General features: G+C 42.3%; 1 protein-coding gene across 1 annotated transcript in view; it reads right to left on the bottom strand.

Annotated features, from left to right (window-relative positions):
* The window catches only part of cita (citron rho-interacting serine/threonine kinase a), a 175,101-nt gene that overhangs the window by 66,561 nt on the left and 85,599 nt on the right, over positions 1–22,941 (bottom strand). Inside the window, exons 19-27 of the mRNA XM_078227647.1 lie at positions 22,738–22,833; positions 21,866–21,982; positions 21,537–21,646; positions 14,425–14,599; positions 12,105–12,302; positions 11,679–11,732; positions 7,476–7,673; positions 6,812–7,005; positions 4,613–4,748 (exon numbers count right to left, since the gene is read on the bottom strand). Coding sequence (XP_078083773.1) covers positions 4,613–4,748; positions 6,812–7,005; positions 7,476–7,673; positions 11,679–11,732; positions 12,105–12,302; positions 14,425–14,599; positions 21,537–21,646; positions 21,866–21,982; positions 22,738–22,833 — 1,278 coding nt within the window. The remainder of the gene's footprint in view (positions 1–4,612; positions 4,749–6,811; positions 7,006–7,475; positions 7,674–11,678; positions 11,733–12,104; positions 12,303–14,424; positions 14,600–21,536; positions 21,647–21,865; positions 21,983–22,737; positions 22,834–22,941) is intronic.

Raw genomic sequence — 22,941 nt, 5'->3', positions numbered from 1 at the left:
CTAAATTATTTATGCTGTTCATTCTCATAAACCGACACCTGAAGACGGTGTCAATTCAGCAGTAATTCCAATCAATATCAAATGCATTTATCATAGAATCCCTACAGTACAGGAGGCTATCCAGTCCTTCGAGTCTACAGTGACTCCCTTCCGACCACTGGAAGATGTTATGCTGTATTTTTCCACTTGTCAGGTTATCTGCAAATGCAACATTTGGATAGACAGGGACTTATTAGGGAGAGTCAACATGGCTTTGTGCGTGGTAGGTCATGTTTGACCAATCTATTAGAGTTTTTCGAGGAGGTTACCAGGAAAGTGGATGAAGGGAAGGCGGTAGATGTTGTCTACCTGGATTTCAGCAAGGCCTTTGACAAGGTCCTTCATGGGAGGTTAGTTAGGAAGGTTCAGTCGCTAGGTATACATGGGGAGGTAGTAAATTGGATTAGACACTGGCTCAATGGAAGAAGCCAGCAACATTTAACAGAAGCAACAAAAGATAGAGCATCTCATGGACAGAGCAGCTTACCGGGGCCATAACCCTACATATGTTCCCGCTAATCCCCCTAACCTACACATCTTGGGACACTAAGGGGCAATTTAGCATGGCCAATCGACCGAACCTGTGCAGCTTTGGACTGTGGGAGGAAACAGGAGCACTCAAGAGGAAATCCACGCAGACATGGGGAGAATGTGCAAACTCCACATAGGTGGTCACCCAAGGCTGGAATCAAACCCGAGTCCCCCGTGCTGTGCCATCATTTAATAGTATATCACATAAATCTCAAATTACGTTAAAATTTCTCACAACTAATATGACTTTGAAAAAGCACCATGCTGGATTGTTCAATCTCCCTACTAACTGCAATTCTGTACTTTATTATTTGACCACTGTTATTACGTACAAAATTGTCTTTTGTTTCCAATGTTAGATGTCGCGTTTGCAGATCACCTGACAAGTGAAAAATACAGCACATCATCTTCCAGTGGTCTCAAGTACTGTAGAGAAATTAATGATTTGTACCATTAGAAGCACAGCGTGCAACTTTAATCATCAAAAAATTACATTAAAATCTTATGAAGAGAAAAAAACAACTGGGGAGTTTATTTATTAGTGTCATAAGTAGGCTGACATTAACATTGCAATGAAGTTACTGTGAAAATCCCCGTCGCCACACTCTGGCCCTGTTCGGGTACAGTGAGGGGGAATTTAGCATGGCCAATGCACCTAACCAGCACGTCTTTTGGAATGTGGGAGGAAAATGACCAGAGAAAACCCACACAGACACGGGAGAACGTACAGTCTCCACACAGACAGTCACCCAAAGCTGGAATTGAACCTGGGTCCCTGGCGCGGTGCAGCAGCAGTGCTAACCACTGTGCCACTGTGATATGCAAGAGGAATGAAGAGCTAAATGAGGGGTCTCGCAAACCAAATGCAACATAGGATTGAGATTACAATTCATTTCAAGTCTAAAACAATACATTAAAATAAAATCTACGACTTATTTAAAGCTCAAAGCTTCTTCAGGAAGATGAAAAGATTTAATACATGAAAACGCATGAAACATGGTTCAGGCAGTTTTTCAATTTCTGAAACGCTCGAATTTCTGACAGCAATTTATACAATACGGAATGTAACTCACCAATATACTGAGTCAGTAACCAGGTAATGCTTCAGTTCTGGGACTTAGCAGATTAATTTATTCAATTATTAAATCTTGTTTCTTCAGCAGAGTGACATTTTACATCATACTACAGAATAGCAACTGTGTAGTGTAGAGCCAGATAACCATGAGGGTATATTTGGTAAAATGATGCAACCTTTTTAAAAAAAAATGTATCGTAAGCATCTGAACAAATTTTGGCTTTGAAAATGTCCAAGGTAATGGCCAGTGATTAACCAAACTGAAACCAGAATGCGGGTTTCAACACAGACATTAAAAGAGCTTTCTCTATAAAAAACAGCAACCCATAAGGATGAGAACAGAACAAAAGAACAAAGAACAGTACAGCACAGGAAACAGGCCCTTTGGCCCTCCTGCCGCTCCTTGGTCCAACTAGACCAATCGTTTGTATCCCTCCATTCCCAGGCTGCTCATGTGACTATCCAGGTAAGTCTTAAACGATGTCAGCGTGTCTGCCTCCACCACCCTACTTGGCAGCGCATTCCAGGCCCCCACCACCTTCTGTGTAAAAAACATCCCTCTGATATCGGAGTTATACTTCGCCCCTCTCACCTTGAGCCCGTGACCCCTCGTGATCGTCACTTCTGATCTGGGAAAAAGCTTCCTACCGTTCACCCTATCTATCCCCTTCATAATCTTGTACACCTCTATTAGATCTCCCCTCATTCTCCGTCTTTCCAGGGAGAACAACCCCAGTTTACCCAATCTCTCCTCATAGCTAAGACCCTCCATACCAGGCAACATCCTGGTAAACCTTCTCTGCACTCTCTCTAAAGCCTCCACGTCCTTCTGGTAGTGCGGCGACCAGAACTGGACGCAGTACTCCAAATGTGGCCTAACCAGCGTTCTATACAGCTGCATCATCAGGCTCCAGCTTTTATACTCTATACCCCGTCCCATAAAGGCAAGCATACCATATGCCTTCTTCACCACCTTCTCCACCTGTGTTGCCACCTTCAAGGATTTGTGGACTTGCACATCTAGGTCCCTCTGTGTTTCTATACTCTTGGTGGCTCTGCCATTTACTGCCACTAACAGTTTCCGCTATATTTTGTGGCTTTATCCAGACAACTGGCACACTGGCTACTCAAGTGCCTCCTCCTCTGATATTAGTCGACATGATCTAAGCCATAGGTAGCATTAATGTGCATTCCACAAAAAAGTATTACATATGAGCTAGTTTGGTAACTTCCAGAATCTCTTCCTTTGCATTAGGCTAGCACTTTTACATGAACACATACATACAAACTAGATGTTTCTTCCCTTGTCCCTGACTATATCCAGGACATCGTCTTCTATTATGTGAGATGAGATTGCAATGCTTACAAAGCAAGCTATAGGAAAGCTTCAACCAAACACCCCTTTTTGCAGAGGGCATGCAAGGATAGTCTTTCAAAATAGTGCAGAGGAAATAATCAGTCTCACGCCTATTAGTAACATCTACATGTGGTTGACAATTTTCACTGCAGAAACAAGTCATGGGTGAGAAGACTAGGGGAAGGAAGAAAGTTGCAGTTCTTGGTTTTCTTTAAATTAAAACTTCACAGCTCTCATAAATCACCAAATTTCTGACGCTGACCTAAATAATGCTACAGCCCATGTAGAATGCACATTAATGCTACCTACAGCTTAGATCATATCGACTAATATCGAGTATCCAGGTGTCTGGATAAAGACACAGAGTATAGAAATTGCTCCCATCCTCATCGACGGGCTGCTGTTCCTGATATAGAAAACTCTTTGCATGTCTACGTGATGAAACCCACATACTGGTTTCATTTCGGTTAATCCTTGGCCATTACCGTAGACATTTCCAAAGCTAAAATTTGTTCAGATGTGCATAGTGCTTTAAAATAAAGGTTATACTTTTACAAAAGCTATGTTCATGGCTATCTGGCTTCTTCTCTAGCATTATCTATCTCATTTCCCAAAGCTCAGCCTTCTTCACAATGCCGTCTTCACTCATCAAACACTATCCATTCTTCTGTGGATGGTTCCACTTCCATCAGACAACACACGCCTAATGCTCATAACTTATTGAACGCTTCTGAAGCAATGAAAATCTTTCCTCTGGCAAGCCTAAACAAGTTATCTCCCCTCTCGTGTTTACTGGGTTCGACCGTAGTTCTCTACTGACATCCTTTCCCTTCTTGCTTCAAAACAAAATGCCTATATTGCCTCTATTGCTAAAGCTGTCTCCCATGAGCCTGTTTGCAATTCCATGACAAACGTTTCATGGTCCACACAAAATAACCAGCACCTGAATACTGGTCCCATAACTAAGGACGCTATCTGGGCTGGACAGCAGAAAAGCCTGTCGCCTGAGAGGTAACCACTCTCTCGTGCCTATCCAAATGTTACTGGTCTTCTGAACTTTGCATTGCTAATGCTTTTAGCTTTTAAGATACCGTCCCACATGTTGCTTTTCTTCACTTAAACCAGCATTCTTCATTTTTCCATAGCTTCCAAACTGTAGAGCTGTCTACCTTTGTCTTCCCTCCTCCCAATCGCACACTTTCAACAGTACAAGCTTGCTTCACTTAACCAATACTTCCTGAATTACCTAATATTTTCCTTTACTTCAACTTGTATTGTGGGCATTGACTTAATACCCAGATTCATCTTTACTTTTTAAAAGTTCTTTCCATGATTTGGTTTTGCTGTGGAATGTCAAGAGAACACCATCAGCAATATGTGTCATCTGAAAAGCTTTAAGTCTTTTACTGAAACACTAACACAAATATAACTCTGACAAGAACTTATCATATTTTTGATACTATCTAATAAACATCACGTTGTTGACCAGTCAAATTTAACTGCTCATCTGAGCAGTTTGACTTTACAATTAGACCGTAACAAATGTGTTACACTCCTCTAAGGTAGTGTTCTGAAGTAAATACAGGTGTAGCTTTCAGGCAGAAACTAACCGTATCAGAAAGGCTTTCCGCCTTCAGTTTCTGCTCTTTCAAAGAATGTTGTAGGGTGAGGATCTCAGCCTTGTGTTCCTTCACAGCCAGTTCCACAGCCTGACGGGATTCATTGCCGCGCTGGTCTGCACGCATTCTGTGAAATTAAAGGAAGGTAAACAAGAAAAAGAACCTACAAGAACATAGCCAATTTCACATACCCATTTTGAATCAATATCCATGTAATGACAAGATTGCACATGTGAAGGAAACACATTCTCAACAGTAAACTGGGAGAATTCATGAATTAGCAATCTTGACTGGGCAGAAATGTGACACTGCTGCCCTGGTACAGTGTATATACTGGCAGTAACAACTGAAACACAAAAATGTTTGTATATACGCTCTCCAGGCTTGTTTATTTACATTTCCTGATAATGGTTTATTCTCTGTTGCTTAGTGGATAGAGTCCTAAAGAGTGGGCATGTATGTGTTGATCTCTAACTGTCCCAAACATTCTTTCGTGTGACGATACAGTGCCTTTAAAAAATGTATTTTAGTTATTTTTCTGTGCTGAATGCGTTTACTAGTCCCGTCCATTTTATTGGAGCCACTTTGTCTGGATCCAGCAACATAATTGATCTTAACTAATGCAGTGTTATTTTATGTTTTCCCCTGGGAAATTGCAGAGTGGGGCTCGACTGGGCTGATTGATAAGTAAGGTCCTATGACTGGATACCGTTAGGCTTTCAGAGAGAACTCAAGACTTGTTTTTGAGACCTTTAGAGAGAGGTTGCTTTCTCTGTATTTCTTGCTCTGTTTGAAGTGGAGATGGGAATCTGCCAAGAAATCAGCCTTTTTTTCTGAGATTCTACTGTCTGGAGGTGGAGCTTTCTCTGGAAGTTACTGCATGAGAATTAGAATACAGGTGTCTGCCTGGATCACTCTCCAGAAGTGTCAAAAGGCTGGATATCTAGTACCTACGTAAGCACTTTGGTTTCAGTGCTAACTGGTTCTAAAGAAGGGATTCATGTCTGTGGATGATACTATTAAATTGGAACACTAGAGATAGCCAGCTGTTAAGAATTATACTTTGTCATATTTAAGTATTTTAATTGGTAAAAGTTATGCTAATTCTTTTTGTTATATTCTAACTGTGCTCTTAAATAAACTTTGTTTTGATAAAAGCTTCCTAATGGATCATTTGAATCATATCTGGAGTGAAACACCTTATGTTCACCATAATGTCGAAATCAAATGTAAAAGTTGGGCCTAAGCTAACTTCATAAAATATCTTGGAGTTTTTGATCTGGTCCTTAACACCTGGACAACTAGTAAATGTAATTGCTCTCTGTCACAGACCACTAGAATATAGCAAGCTGTAAAAACAACAGCAGGAAAAGTGTTTACAGGAAGCCAGTGACAATGCATAATTTGAACATTTCCAGTTAACGCAAGAGGCAACAATACATTTCACAACACATTAAGCATAGAAATATATAAAGCATGTACATCCATTCTGAGTGTAGATTAAAATTGAATGGCAAAAATCTCAGCGATTAAGAAATATTTTGTTCCTTTTTCAAAAATGGAAAGAAGTTCAGCTGTTTAAATGGGAGTGGAGACAGGAGGATAAATGGATTTTAATAATTTAAGCATTCAGCTCCAAAAGCTGCATTCGAGTGTTTTTATCATCTATAGTAGCCGTCATGACAACCGTGACTTTTATGAAATATCTACACAATAGAAGACTGGATAACTCACAGGCAGAGATTTATTCATGAATCACGACTAGCCATGACACATTCTATTTATAACAGTGCAAACAGAATTTGGATTGAAAATAGTGAATTTAGATGATTTCTGCAATTTAGGGGTTGAAGCAAGTTGCCTTGACAATTCACGCTGTGTTTGTGGTGCTATATCAGGGAAAGAGAGTTTCTACCCACCCCACCATCCAACTCCCTCCATCATCCGTTTCAGCTCTCAAATCTGCTTCCTCATTTGCCACTCTCTACACAGATACCTTATGATAGTTGCCTGCTCTAAGTTAACATGGCTCTGGTAGCAAATGGCCTTTCTAGCACCTGATCAGTATAATCCTGATCCCCGATACACTGTTAACATACTAATATACCTGTTTCAGTACCCATTCCCACCCAGTACTCTACCGAACACTGCACTCTCCATAACTCAGCATTTCCTCTTACATTACAGTACCTGCTCTGCTTTTCCAAATCCAGTAGCCTCTTCATTTCTTGGATGCGCCGCTCAAATTGTGTTTTTTCTTCTTCAAACTCTGATTTCCAGGTTTCCCATTGCCGTTCTTTCTCAAGGAGTTCATCATTCAATGTCTCCAGATCCATTACCTGCTCTTCCAGCATTGAGCAGGTGGTCTTTAGTGTCTCTATTGTCTGAAAAAGAAATGGAATTGAAGAGGCATGATTAAAAGGTCTATTCGAATGAAGGGATGTATCAGATATAATGGAGCAGAAAATGCCATGGTATCTTCTAGCATTCAAGATGCTAAATTGAAATTTCACTGGGTATAAAATGTTTATTCCCACATAGATTTACAACATTATCTACTAAAATCTACACTGTTCTTTTAACTCTGATTTCTCAGTGCGAGTCGATGCTCAGACTGTCCACCTTAGCATGTCATTAGATTGACAAATTGGTCAACCTCAGCATTCTCCAATTGCTTTGAGTCAGTGCCAAGGTCTCCTAAACAATGGCACGGAAGAATTCTGCCTCTGGTGGTTCAAAGCAGATATGTTAATTATTTCCAGTACATGGCTTTATAATTTTAAAAATTCCATCAACAGGCATGATGAATAGCTAGAAGAGGTCAATTAATCACTGGCTGTAGGTGTGCGCTGACCTGTTTTTGGTTACTGAGTTGAAGTTCTTGGTCAGATAGTTCCTGACGCATCCTGCCCATTTCCTGCCGGAGCTGGGCTCGTTCGTCTCCAACACACGACAACTCTTCCAGCTGCTTGGTCAGGTAGTAGTTCTGGCTGTTCAGCTCAGCGTTTTCCTGGCTCAGCTGATTTAACTGTTCCTCCAGATCAGAGATAACCTGTCCCAGAAACAACGGGATCACATAAACCGGCCAATCCTTTGTCTGTATGCATGCGCTATTTACAAGACATGCCCCCAGTAAATTGTACACACACACAACCTGACAAGTAGTGCAAGATAGTTAGGTATCGATGTACTTGTTTAAATAAAATCTCTGAGCTCTCGATCATTTTATTTAACCAGCCTTGCTAATGCCAATACCGAATTCACCAAATATACTCGATCTTTCCACCTCATTCCAAATTACAATTTCAATCTTGATCAATTGGGCCAATGGGCTGACAAATGGCAGATGGAGTTTAATTTAGATAAATGCGAGGTGATGCATTTTGGTAGACTGAACCAGGGCAGGACTTACTCAGTTAATGGTAGGGCGTTGGGGAGAGTTATGGTACAAAGAGTTCTTGGGGTACAGGTTCATAGCTCCTTGAAAGTGGAGTCACAGGTCGACAGAGTGGTGAAGAATGCATTTGGCATGCTTGGTTTCATTGGTCAGGACATCGAATACAGGTGTTGGGACGTCTTGTTGAAGTTGTACAAGACATTGGTAAGGCCACACTTGGAATACTGTGTACAGTTCTGGCCACCCTACTGTAGAAAGGATATTATTAAACTAGAAAAAGAGTGCAGAAACGATTTACTAGGATATCACCGGGACTTGATGGATTGAATTATAAGGAGACTGGATAGACTGGGACTTTTCTCACTGGAGCGGAGGAGGCTTAGGGGTGATCTTATAGAGATCTATAAAATAATCATCATAGAAATCATCGAAACCCTACAGTACAGAAAGAAGCCATTCGGCCCATCGAGTCTGCACCGACCACAATCCCACTCAGGCCCTACCCCCATATCCCTACATATTTTACCTGCTAATCCCTCTAATCTACGCATCCCAGGACACTAAGGGGCAATTTTAGCATGGCCAATCAACCTAACCTGCACATCTTTGGACTGTGGGAGGAAACCAGAGCACCCGGAGGAAACCCACGCAGACACGAGGAGAATGTGCAAACTCCACACAGACAGTGACCCAAGCCAGGAATCGAACCCAGGTCCCTGGAGCTGTGAAGTGGCAATGAGGATAAGGGGTAAACCTTTTAGGATTGAGGTGAAGAGAAATTTCTTCACCCAGAGTGGTGAATGTGTGGAATTCACTACCATAGAAAGTAGTTGAGGCCAAAACGTCTGATTTCAAGAAGAAATTAGATATAGCTATTGGGGCTAAAGGGTTCAAGGATCTGGGGGGGGGGGGGAGAGAGGGGAGAAAGAGGAGGAGGAATCAGGATATTGAATTTGATGATCAGTCATGATCTTAACAATTGGTAGAGCAGGCTCAAAGGGCTGAATGGCCTACTCCTGCTTCTAGTTCTGTGTTTCCATATTCTTATTTTCTCATTTATGCATTTGTTCAATAAGTTTGATCGATAGCATAAACTTAAAAGCAGGTCTGGCCCTGTGACAGTCTCAAAGATTATTGAAGTCAGGAGACAAAGCCTGCAGAAGCATTGGCTGGTCAAAAGAGATAAAATATATCAGGAGGGTTTATTCCTGTTAGTTGCATTAGTCATATTACCAGAAGATCAACTTGGTGTTGAGGCTAGTCAAGATAATTTCAAAGTTTGTGAGAACTGGGTCTCAGCTGGGAAGGCAAGTTAAAACATGTAGACAATCAAACTTCTTGTGAGAATACCCCAAAATATAACATTGAGAATTATACTGTGCAATGATTTAGTACATTTACCCTTTCCCCTCCAGAACTCAATCAAGCCGAGGCCAAAACTTGTCTATGCTGACAGAAAGTTTCCTATTTAAAACAACCCTAGCAGCTAAAAAAATAGTCTCCAATGGACACAAACAGCTGTTTTGAGAGATGGAAGGGTTCACTATAAAAAGCAGGGCAAATACAACCTGACCAATTACTACGCCATCAGCCTATTCTCGATAATCAGCCAAGTGTTAGAAGGGGTCATCGTCAATGCTATCAAATGGCACTGACTCAACAATAACCTGCTCACAGACAGACATTCAGTTTGGGTTTCGCCAAGGCCACTCAGCACTTCAGTTCATTACAGTCTTAGTTCAAACATGGATAAAAGAGCTGAATCCAAGAGGTGAGATGAGAGGTGACATCAAGGCGGCACTTGACTGAGTGCGGCATCAAAGAGCCCGAGCAAAGCTGGAGTCAATGAGAGTCAGTGAGAAAAATCTCCATTGGTTGGAATCATACCTGGCACAAAGGAAGATTGTTGTTGTTGGAGGAGGTCAATCATCTCAATTCCAGGACATCACTGCAGGAAGTCCGAGGCAAAACCATCTTCAGCTGCTTCATTAATGATCTTCCTCCCATCACAAGGTCAGAAGTGAGAAAGTTAGCTAACGATTGCATGATGTTCAACATCATTCGTGACTCCTTAGAAAATGAAGCATTTTGTGCCCATGTGCAGCAAAACCTAGACAACATTCAAGCTTGGGCTAACAAGTGGTTTTGTGCTACATAAAGATTATTGAAGTCAGGAGATGAATCCTGCAGAAGCATTGGCTGATCAAAAGAGATATATCAGAAAACCCATTTGTGCTACAAAAGTGCCATGCAATGACAATATCCAACAAGAGATAACCCAACCATTGCCCCTTGATATTCAATAGCATTACATCACTGAATCCCCACTATTAACATCCTGAGGTGTGACCATTAACCAGATACTGAACTGGATCAGCCACACAAATACTGTGGCTACAAGAGTAGATCAGAGGCCAGGAATTCTGTGCAAAGTGCAGCCTGATGGGTATCCATAAAGATACCAGCAAAGACCGATGGTTAAAAGCGAACTCTATCAGGCCAAGGACTGTAAAGAACAGGTACAGGAGCTGATTGAACTCTGACTGTTTGGTATGCCTCTAACAGATAGTGATTGAAAGCAGACCTCTATGTGTCATGCTCCTGAGAGAAATACAACCTCCTGAGAGACAGACACGACCCAGGACCAACCATTGAAGAAATAAGACCCTGAATCTGGGACTTGAGAGATCAGAACAAAACCCATCAAGAGGGAGTCTGATCAGCTTGCCTTAACATGGGTAGCATCTAAGTTCAAGTGGTGAGTTTGGATGTTTTTGAAATCCTTTTGAATGCTTTGTGCATAATGAAGTAAGATAGGGATTGAATATATTGTGTGTACAGAAGCTTTGATACTTTCGTGGAACTTGGCAAGGTACAATAAAAGAGATTATTGCATGATAATTTGAAAGTTCGAGTGTCACTTGAGCCAGTACCCAATAAGAGTAATTCACCTCCTGACTTCCCAAATCCTGTCTACCATCTACAAAGTACAAGTCAGGAGTGTGATGGAATACGACCCATTTTCCTAGATGAATGCAACTCCAACAATACTCGAGAAGTTTGATGCTATTCAGGACAAAGCAGCTTGCTTGATTGGCACCCATACACCACCTTCATTTTCCTTTCCATTTATAACCAAGACACAGTTGCAGCAGTATGGACCATCGACAAGGTGCACTACAGCAACTCCATAAGACTCCTTCAATAGCACCTTCTAAATCCACAACCTCAATCACCTAGAAGGCCAAGGGCAGCAGATGCAAGGGGACACTCCTACATGCAATCTCCCCTCCTAGCCATCCACTATCCCGGCTTCATTGTCACTGGATCAAAGTCCTGGAACTCACTCCTTAACAGTACTGTGGGTATACCTACACTATGTGGACTGCAGCTGTTCTAGGTGGTAATTCATTGCCTTCTCAAGGGCAATTAGGGATGGGCAATAAATGCTGGCCTAGCCAGTGATGCCCACATCCCATGAAAAAAAAATTTAAAACTCTAAAACGGGCTGCATTAGGGTTAAAGCGCATGGTTCGATATCATTATATACTCCATTTTCTAGGACAAATTCATTGATCAGTAAATTCAGTAAAAACAGAATAAAAAGCTGTTAATAATGTTTGCAATAAGAGTAAAATGTTTCAAGTGCTCAGTACATACTGCACAACTCTCTCGAAGGGCTTCAAACTTGTTGTGAATTTCATCACGGTGGGCCTGAGGAAAGAGAAATATAATATCACATGGTTCAGTCAAGTAGCTTCACTGTATAATTAATCAGAGGTAACAAAGGATGACAGTGCATCAATTGCAGTCTCCCTCAAATGTCAGGGATGGGTTCAGATATTACACACTGGCAAAGGCATCTCTACTTAAGATGTACTCCATAAACCTCTTGTGCCCACAGCATTCTGTAAAGAACTGGCTCAGAAACTGATTGTTTCCTTGGTTACTTCACAAATGACAGAAAACACTTCTCCTCCCACTACGCAGCTTTCCGAAATCTCTAAAGGCATCATCCAAGGAATCTTCTAAAAATAAACAGCTGGTATCAACCCTGCACAGATTGGGCACGATGATGGCACTGACCCTCAGAGATTGGATCTCCTCTTCTGCCTCAGCAGTGGTCTCCTCCAGTTCTGCCTTGGCCATTTGCAACTGGTTCTCCAGAGCAGTTTTTGTACTTTGCAGACTCCGAATCTGAGCCTCCTTTTCCTGCAAAGCCAACTGCAGTTCATTCCCCTGTTTCTTCAGCTCCAATTTCTGCTGCTCATGCTCCAAGCTGACCTGTGGAATAGCACAAAAATAAGATTCCTATATAGCAAACAGCAATGTTTTCTGCAATCTGTACTACTTCTACAAGGTTACTGCAAGGAAAAGCAAATTGAATTAGTGTATTTATATCATTACCAGATGGCATTGTGTATCCTAAATTTGGCTCCCATTTAAGCAATGCAACAGTTTAAAAACTCGTTTCGCTATTTTCAAATCCCTCTGTGGTCTGACCCATCCTATTGCTAATCTCCTCCAGGCCCACAACTCAGATATCTGTGCTCCTCTAATACTTGTCTCTTGAGCACCCCATTGGTGCCCATGCCTTCAGCTGCGAAGGCCCCAAGCTCTGGAATTCCCTCCTTAAATCTCCTTTAAGATGTTCTTTGATCATGCTTTAGTCTTCTGCCCTAATATCTCATGTTGCTTGAAGTCAAATTTTGCTTTGAAGCACACCTGTGTGCACCTTAAGGCTTTCAAATTACATTCAAAGGCCAATATAAATACAAGCTGTCGTTGTAAATTACGAGTTTTATAGTTTTTCCTGTTTTTGAGGGGTCTTATTGGTCACCAACGCAGAATACCACTGCTGTCAATGATTGTTGAGATTACACCAGTAAAAAATATCAGTTTCGAGAACGACTATTGCTATTACTAACCAAATAACAGACATCTGTTAACATTTTTAAAAATTCTTACGTGGGATGTGGGTGTTGCTGGCTAGGCCAACATATGTTTCCATCCCTAATTGTTTAAGGTGGTGATGGTGAGCTGCCTCGAACCGCTGCAGTCCACGTGGTATAGGTATAACCACAGTGCTGAGGGAGTTCCAGGATTTTGAACCCGTGACAGGGAAGGAACAGTGATATTTTCCAAGTCAGGATGGTGTGTGGCTTGATGGGAAACTTCCAGTGTACCCATGTATTTGCTGCCCATGTCTTTGTAGGTGATAGAGGTCATGGGTTTGGAAGGTGCTGCTGAAGGAGGCTTGCCGAGTTGCTGCAGTGCATCTTTAGATGATACACAATGCTGCCACTGTTTGCCAGTGGATAGGGTGGTGAATAGGGTGCCATTCAAGCGGGGCTACTTTGCCCTGGGTGGTGTCATGCTTCTCGAGTGTTGTTGGAGCTTTACTTTCATTTTATTAGTGTCACAAGTAGGCTCAAATTAACACTGCAATGAAGTTACTGTGAAAATTCCCTAGTCGTCACACTCTGGCGCCTGTTTGGGTACACCGAGGGAGAATTTAGCATGGCCAATGCACCTAACCAGCACCTCTTTTGGACTGTGGGAGGAAACCCATGCAGACACGGGGAGAATGTGCAGACTTCGCACAGACAGTGATCCAAACCGGGAATCGAACCCAGGTCCCTGGCACTGTGATTCAACAGCGCTAACCACTGTACCGCCCTCATCGAAGCAAGTATTCCATCACGCTTCTTTCTTGTGCCTTGTAGATGGTGGACAGACTTTGGGGAGGCAGGAGTACTCTGACCTGTTCTTGTAACTGCAGTATTTATATGGCTGATTCAGTTAAATTCATGGCTAATGTTAATGTGATGCCAATGAATCATAGGATCCCATTTGGCCCATCGAATCTGCACTGACTTTCCGACGGAGCATCCCACCCAGGCCTGATCCCTGCAGCTGCATGTATTTGCCCTGCTAATCTTTCAAACCTACACATCTTGGGACACGAAGGGACAATTTAGCATGGCCAATCCACCTAATCTGCACATCTTTGGAATGTGGGAGGAATCCAGAACACTTGGAGGAAATCCATGGAGACACGGGGAGAACTTGCAAACATTACACCGTCATCCAAGGCCAAAATTGAACCCAGGTCCCTGGTGCTGCACTGCAGCAGTGCCAACACTGCGCCGCAGCAGGGCCAACACTGCGCCGCAGCAGGGCCAACACTGCGCCACCGTGTCACCTTTTCATGGGGAGATGGTTGGATTCTGTCTTGTTGGAGATGGTTATTATCTGGCACTTGTGTGGGGTGAATGTGACTTGCCACTAATCAATTCAAATATGAATTTCACACCATTAACACTGGTTGTTCACATGGATGTGGGGGCCGGATATAAAACTTTTTACGCCTATATCCACATTATTATCATTTGTGTATTCTCACCTCCCTGAGCTTGGTCTCGACCTCCAGTAGTTTGTTTTTGCGGCTTTGTTCACCCTGGTTGATTTTATCCATTTGTTCCTCCAGTTTTTGGTTGTGAGCATCCAGCTTCCCCGCCTGGGTCTCCAAGTAAAATTTCTGCTGTCTGAGTTCTGCTATCATCTCTTCCTGTGCCTTCCTGCCATTGAAATTTAGACAATTACAAATATACTTAACGGTTCCTTAAGACAGCAGGCCAGGTCAAGGACAGTGGTTGACCAAGAGAGCATCCTTCAAATAATTTGCTTCTGTTTAAACAACCCTTCATTTTGTTTATTTATCTAACATTCTTCCACTTGCTTCACATTGTAAATTCTCAATCCAGCTAAACAAAGAGAATCTTGCATTTATACAACATAGCCCATGATCACCAATTATCCCAAAATGCTTGACAGCAAATAAATACTTCTCAAATGGAGCACTGTTGCAATTTTGGAAATTTGGCAGCCAATCTGTGCAAGCGAACTCTCACAAACAGCAATGTGACATTGACCAGATCATCCGTTTCACTGATGATGATGGAGGGATAAATAGCTCAGACATTTTTGCTAATTCCCCAGCTCACCTTTTAAACAGCACCATGGGATCTTCTACATCCTTCTACATATGAGGGAAGGCAATGGCATAGTGGTATTGTTGCTGGACTAGTAATCCAGAGACCAAGGGTAATGCTCTGGGGATTCTGGCTCGAATCCCACCGCTGCAGATGGTAGAATTTGAATTTAATTTAAAAAAATCTGGAATCATGAAACCCCACTGTCGATTGTCGTAAAAACCTATCTGGTTCACTAATGTTCTTTAGGGAAAGAAATCGGATTCCTCCAGATCTGCTCTTAAGATGCCATCAGGGATGGGCAATGTAGCATTTATCAGACCAGCAATCTTGCCCACCCAGGGTGACCAATTGTCCTGTATTGCCCTTATTTGTCCTGCATTCTTTAAGGGATGCATTTTGTCTCATGTCTAGGGCAGCCTGTGGGAGACTGAGCCTCTTTTGTTTTTTTGTGAGTGTGAACCATCCATGCTGCCCACCCCACTTCACTCAACAATGCTAACTCCCACAATTGAAGTGCCCTTTATTTAATTTCATGATAGTTGGTCACCCTGAACCCACATGTTGGAGGGCCAGCTGGGAGTGCCGCATCAGTTCCATTGGGGGAAGGTCTGATGGAATCAAATGCCCTTCAGGCCATCTTTGGGCCTTTCCCGAGATTGAGGCAGAAATCCTGCCACTGAGAACCAGAAGCCTGCAGCTCAACATGCTGCTAATCATAAAGCACCCCTCACCACCCCAGGGGGCTTCAGGTAAACATGACTGGTTTTGCTCAGAGGTCATCCAAGGACATTGGAGATCTGCGTGGCCACCATTTAATTTCTAAGCTTTTACTAAATTATAGTGGGCTCAGAGGTACTGGGTGTCAATTGGTTCATTAAAGAGTCTAATTGACTGCCCACCAGCAGTGGCTCGGAATCCCACATTAGTGCCAGGCCAGCAATGGGCTGTATAAAATCCAGCCCACAGAGTCAGATTGATGTCTCATCCGAAAACAGCACTTCTGACAGTATAGCATTCCCGGTACTGCACTGGAATGTCAACCTTAAGTTCTGGAGTAGAATTCTTACCACACAACCCTCTGATTAAGGTGGGCGAGTGCTACCAGCTGAGTCACAGAAAAGGTACATTTTGTGAAATTTTGTGTGCAAACTGAGTGACAAGGAGCACCATTACAAGTCCCTCCAACGCTTCCAAACACCTGTAACATGTCTTTGCTGGTTTCTATCCTCCATTTTCTATAAACTTCAACTGGTCCAAAATTCTGCTGCATGGATCTTGAAATGCACAAAATCGGTTCACCCATTACTATTGTCTCATGAACCTACAGTGGCTTCCCATTCCCTCAACAAATTAAAATTCAAGACCCTTGGCTATTAATTCTTCCAATTACCTTGCTTTATTCTATCTCTATGATCCCGTTCAGCCCTATATTTCCTCCCAAGTGTTACACTCCTTTAACACTAGTCATCTACCTTCATCCCTCCCTTCAGATTCCTGATTTACAGCCATTTCTGGGATCTTACTTGTACCCTCTATAGCAGTGGTTCACAATCTTTTCAGTAATATGGCACACTTCACTGCGACAGAATTCCACGGCACACACACTTTTCAGCTGAACGATTGCTCATAGACATCACCTTTACTTCCATTTACTATGATTATGGTCAGTAGCTGACCAAACTGGAGGGTGACAGAGGGTTGCAAGCAGGGACTGGAAGGAGAGCAGCTGCCAGGCCAGGCCTGGCCTGGAAGCCCAACCTCCGACACCCTGCGGGACTGAATGACAGGTACAAATAAAAGCAACAGAATAACCCTGATTGGCCCCCAACTTCCAAATAGAAGTGCTGCTCGTTAAAAAAAAAACTAGAAATAAGCAATTAAATTGTATCTCTCTCATCACCTTGTTTAAAGGATGAGGTAGAGCCACTAAACCGAAAAGGGTGGTGGAGAAAACAAATGAGGATAGATTCAAAGAACTGGGCATCTCAATGGAAACGGGGAGAAGGTCATCAATTAAGGCCGATGGGTCTTTGAATTCATATTTTATGTTTCACATCTATACAAATTGAAACCTTCTGAGATTTGTTTTTCAGAAACACTTCTAAACTATGCCGTCACTTTGTTTCAGGGAATATTTAATAAACGAGCAGCATTGATGTGGTTCTGCATCGATGGTGATCCACCTCTCACTGAAACTGTAATGATACTGAAGGAAATTCAAGCCCTGTCTCGGCGGGGGATGGAGATAAATCAATGCAGAAAACACATCTCCAAAGCCTGGGTGGAAAACATGATTGAATTAATTTTAGAAGTTCGCCTCCAGAGAGGTGAGAGACAATCAGATTGTGCCAGAGGTTCAGTTAGCTAAGCAGGACCAAGACTTTCTTAGATACAAAAAAAAGTTCTGCACCTTGTTCTTTCCAACACCTATGGGGGAGTAAGTTGCTGCCCGTGTGTTTCATAAAAACAATTGTTTTCTCTGAATTTGTGGACGCATCCATCTGTAAGGAAGCTGAAATCCCCGCTTTATAATTCGCAGAGAGGAGCACTGATTATTAACTCAAATGAGAAGCTCCCGTTGCCTTGTGCTGCTTGAAGGCCGAGTAATGGTGAATAAGCTGCGAGACTCCTGTTTGAACCCAGGCGCTGTTCTGTATATCAGGTTAATCTTCCTCATGCAATTTCAACATCTTCTGCTTGCATTTCCGATTTGTGTTTTGCTTTTCATCTTTACAGTTTTGTAATGTGCTTTTTTATTTAAACAAAAAAGATCGCAACAAGGAATGGAAAGATTTCTTTCTGGGAGTTTGGTTTGAATTAGGAGAAGGGTGGGAAGGGAGTGTAGGTCCTCCTTGAAGGTCCTGTCAATCTGAGAAAACTCCAGTTGGGAAAATGACCAGGTCCCATTTGCTAAAGGCCATCGTGGGACTGATCATCAGACCAGCCTACTTGGGGAGAGAGAATAGCCGAGCCAGCCTGAGACACGGGCTGAGGTTTCTTTGGCAGTGGAGTACTGGAATAGTTACTCATTTTACATTTTTTCTTTACAGTCACATGCAGATGTTTTGGCAATACCAGGGCAGGGATGCCGGCTAGCACTCACTGGTAAATAGGCTTCCCAGTAAAGACAAACCTTCCTCTATGTATGTTTGACTCTCTGAGTTGCATTGTTTCCACGCACCTATTAGTCGGTCTAACTATATTGGAAGTTGGGGGCCAATCTTGGTTAATCTGTTGCTTTAAGTCAATGTACCTGCCAGTCAGTCCCGCAGGATGTCCAAGGCTGGTCACCCAGGCTAGGCCTGGCAGCTGCTGTCCTTCCAGTCCCCACTTGCCCACTATCCACCGCCAATACTGCACTCACCAAAATATTCCGGCAGCTGGTTGCAGCACACTGGGAACCACAACTCTATAGTGAAGATCAATGCAAAATATCTGCCATCTCATTTTCCATCAGTTCCACAATCTCACTCTCGACAGGACCAATGCTCACTTTGTTTACACTTTTCTTTTGTTCTCCCTTCCAAAATGAACAAGTTCACATGATACTCCATTTGCCAACTTTTTGCCCACTTACTTTATCAATATCTCTTTGTAAACTGTTTGTATCCCCCCCCCTCGCAACTTGTCTTGCCACCTATTTTTATGTCATCTGCAAATTTGGCTACGGTACATTCACTTCCTTCCCCCAAGTCATTAATATATATTGCAGTTATATTAAGATATATATAACAGTTGCGGTCCCAGCGCTGATCCCTGTGAAATGCCAACCTGAAAAAGAATCACTTATCCCCATTTGCTGTTTCCTGCCCATTAGCCAATTCTCTATCCATGCCAATATACTGCTTCCAACACCATGGGCTCGGAGCGTGACTTAACCTTTCGTGAATTACTTTGTCAAACACCTTCTGCAAGTCCAAATAATGCAAAATCCAATCATATTATGATTGCTGCTACATAGGGTGGCCTTCAATATGAGATCATTAGTCCTATCTCATTACACAATACCAGCTCTAGTAAAGCCAACTGTCTGGTTGGCTTCAAAACGTGCTGATCCAAGAAGTTATTCAGAAAACATTCTCCGAATCTGTCATCCAGTCTATATGTAGATTAAACTTACCAGTGATAATTGGTGCATCTTTCAAACTCCCACTATTTCTGCTTTGATACCTTGTGCTACCTAGTGATAACTGTTAGGGAGCCACTTCCACAAGTGACTTTTTGCCTTTATCATTCTTCATCTTAGCCCATAATACATAGGAGCAGAAGTAGGCCATTCAGCCCATCGAGTCAACCAAACTACTCCCATATCTTGGTTTCCTAAACTTAGGTCAACTTTCTCTATTGTGCTGATGTCGTCTTTAATTAACAGAACGACCCCTCCACGTTTTTCTAACTTCGTTTCCTTCCAAAAAGTCAAATACCCTTCAATATTCAGGTCCCAATCTATGCCATCCTGCACCCATGTCTCTGTCATGGCTATTAGTGCAAATAGTGATTAATAAGTATGATCATATCCATCGGCTTTCGTGTCGAAAGCGAGATAAATTCAGGTACAGAGCTTTAATTATTATTTTTATAACCTCTCGCCTCATCTGTTATTTATACTAAAATTGGAACGATACAGAGAAGATTAGCCTCATCTGTTGATTTATTCTTAGACTTGTGCTCTCTGACCCTTCCTGTCAATCTGTTTACCATTTTGCATATTAAAACCTCTCTCTCTTCCCTTGTCTCTACTCTTTAATAAAACACGCCTGCCCTCATTTGATCCCTTGCTGCCATTGGTGGCTGAGTCAATTTGCACATGGCTCAGTTAATAATCCCTTTGAGGTTCTGCTTTTCAATTTAATGCCCAGCTCTTTGTGCTCTCCATGCAGAATCTCCTTCCTAGCTCTATCTTCTCCAGCTCTGAACAGATGTCCCGAACTCTGGCAGTGAGCAGGCAACACAGCTGCCTGTACTCTGGCTCTTTTCTACAGAGAACAGTGTCAGTTTGCCCATCCACCCTGCAGCCCCAAACAAGTTTAGAGAATCTCAAATCTATTTGGACAATTGCAGAGGCTGACACTCCTGCCCTCTGGCTTCCCTTACCCACCTCATTCGCAGTCACACCGTCCTGTCCCCAACCATTGACTAAATCGGAAGATCCTACCCTAAATGGGATGATTGCCTCCTGGTACAAAGTATCCAGGTAACTTTCTCCCTGCCTGATGTGTCGCAGTGTCTGCACCTCAGCCTCCAGCTCAAAGACTCTGAGCTGAAGCTCCTTGAAACACAAGCACTTACTGCAGATGTTTTTGTCCTGGGTAACACCAGTATGCTGCAGCCTTGACACATCACCTGTCCTGCTGTCCTTAACGTGTCTTAATGAATTAAATTCTCTGGTCTGCCTGGAGTTCCTGTTCCACAGGCTCAGCCCTAGCACATTCCTCAAACAGTTACAATCTCAGTAAAGCACATCTGATACACCAGTGTGACATGTCCCACCACCAGTCACATAGTCAGATTGCAATCTTGGAATGAATGTCAATTTTATTGCTGAATCAGAGGCTGGTTCTGTGCGCTAGCAATCAGCTCCACTGCTTTTAAGGTGATCGAATGACAAATTTTAACTATTGCATGGGATAAATGTGTTTTGAAATTGTATTCTGTGACTTTGTCCATTTTTAATTCAGCCTACTGGCAGATGGTTACTAAAATAACGATTTATCATTATAATATTTTCTAGGAGCCAGAATTTTGCCATTTTTTGGCAAAGTGTGAACTTGGGCAGGAAAAGTGGTGTGTGTAGCTCGCTGGCTGCACTGCTGAATTTTCCCACCATATTTTCAAACACTTTGCCAAAAAATAAACCAGGGAGCGGACTCTAAACGAGCCCACCCCACCAGCCACAGCAAGTCTCAAAGGAACCAGGTGCCCTATTTAAAGGGTGCCGTGATGCAAAAATAATTGAAATAGAAACTGTACACACACGAAAGCCGTTTTGGGACACTCCCCCCTTGATTGTCTGCCTCCACCGTCATTTCCTGCTGAAAATGGACACAGAAATCTCCACCTAGGACTTTTACTGTTTCTTTGTCAATCATATTCAACATTCTACCCATTTTTCAGTAAGAGCTACTAATTAGCAGCCATGTCTATGACTTCTAAAAAATGGGCTGAGATCGACATATTCCCGACAAAACCCTAATTTAGACCTGGTTTAAATCCAGCAGGTGGAAATACGTGTCAGTCTTGTTCACTCAACAAACATACTTGTCTCGATTTCTTTCTCCCTTTGTTTTCTTCTGCCTTAATAGTTTGATTGCAAACTTGGTCCCCATCTTTCCTGCCAGGTCTAACCATACACATAGATTAGAAGCTACCTTCTGTACAATCACTATTTTAGGAGAAAGCAAAGTGAGAGGAAGGTACATTAATTAATTGAGTCTGGCAATCATTACCATAGGCTACTGTCAATTTAATTAACTCTATATTTATGTATTTATTGTACAGACTTTGACATTCCAACACTCACATGCTTCTCTGAGTGAAGATGCTGCTATTTGCTGCAAGTTTGTTCGCCTCAGAGAGCTCTGCTACCCTTTGTTCTAGTGACTTTATCTTGGAATCCATGGCATTGATAGTCTGAAATATAAAGTCAGATTAAGACTGGAATCGGACAACAAAGAGCAAGAAGACAGAAGGACAAAAGTCCAAACGAGAGAAAACATTCTATTTTGAGAATCACAGTCCATTTTGAGAACCAGCCATATTAATAAAAGCCATGATTAGATTTTTGCGTTTGTCAGAGTTAAATATTTTCAGCCACGCTATGCCATGTTTTAAAGTTAATTTCTCACGTACCGCTTTCTGATCATCTATCAGTTTGCACTTTTTACGCGAGTCCTCCTCATGTCGGAGGCGAGAATCTTCTAAAGACTCCTTATTTGCAATGCCCATCTTCACCTGAGCTTCCATAACCTGGGAAAGAGTACAACACAAATAAGAACAGAAGATGGGGCGCCTTCTATAAATAATGACAAACAGCCTTGTTCAGAAGTCATGAGGAGAAAAACTTGAGATTCATTTTGTACTATTCTGAATTTTCTTTTCTCCCAATCCCCCTTCTTCATTCAAATTAAAGGACCTAAAAGACGCCACTGGCGGCTGTTTTCAGCTAAGATGCTTTTTGTTTTATTCATTAGTAGGACATGGGCATCACTGGCTGGCCAGCATTTATTGCCCATTCCAAGTTGTCCTTGTTCAAAGGGCAGTTCAGAGTCAACCACATTGCTGTGGATCTGGAGTCACATGTAGGCCAGACCAGATAAGGACGGCAGATTTCCTTCCCTAAAGGACATTAGTGAACCAGATGGGTTTTTCAATAGTCAACAATGGTTTCATGGTCATCAGTAGATTCTTAATTCCAGATTTTAAAAAAAATTCAATTCCACCATCTGCCATGGCGGGATTTGAACCTGGGTCCCCAGAACATTAGCTAAGTTTCTGGATTAATAGTCTAGCGATAATACCACTAGGCCATCGCCTCCCCATCTAGATTGCTCTAGATTTAAGATTAGTTGATATATTGAGTGAAAGAAATGCTGAAGATGATTGGCAGAAGTTGCACAGCTTTTGCTGCTCACACAAAGCCACTGTGCCAGTGAGAACAATACAAGACATTTGTTGTTCTTTTTATAGACTCAGATCTCCATTATTCATTTTCTGCCTCTTACCTTCATTTTATCTTCATAGAGCTGTTCTTTCTGTCGGAGATTGGTTTCCATGCGTTGTGCTGTTGCCTGGGCTTCACACCAGCTCTCCTCCAACTCCTGTGTTAGAGAGAGCAGGATCATTGTAAACAACAGAATAAACATATTCCTTTGTTCATGTGATGATTTCTACAGGTAGGAATATCCATATCACAATCTTTATGGAAC

This window comes from Mustelus asterias, chromosome 13 (genome assembly GCF_964213995.1).
Source record: "Mustelus asterias chromosome 13, sMusAst1.hap1.1, whole genome shotgun sequence".
Classification (NCBI taxonomy): Eukaryota; Metazoa; Chordata; class Chondrichthyes; order Carcharhiniformes; family Triakidae; genus Mustelus; species Mustelus asterias.
The sequence above is the reverse complement of the archived record's forward strand: the minus strand, read 5'-3'. Positions and strand labels throughout refer to the sequence as shown.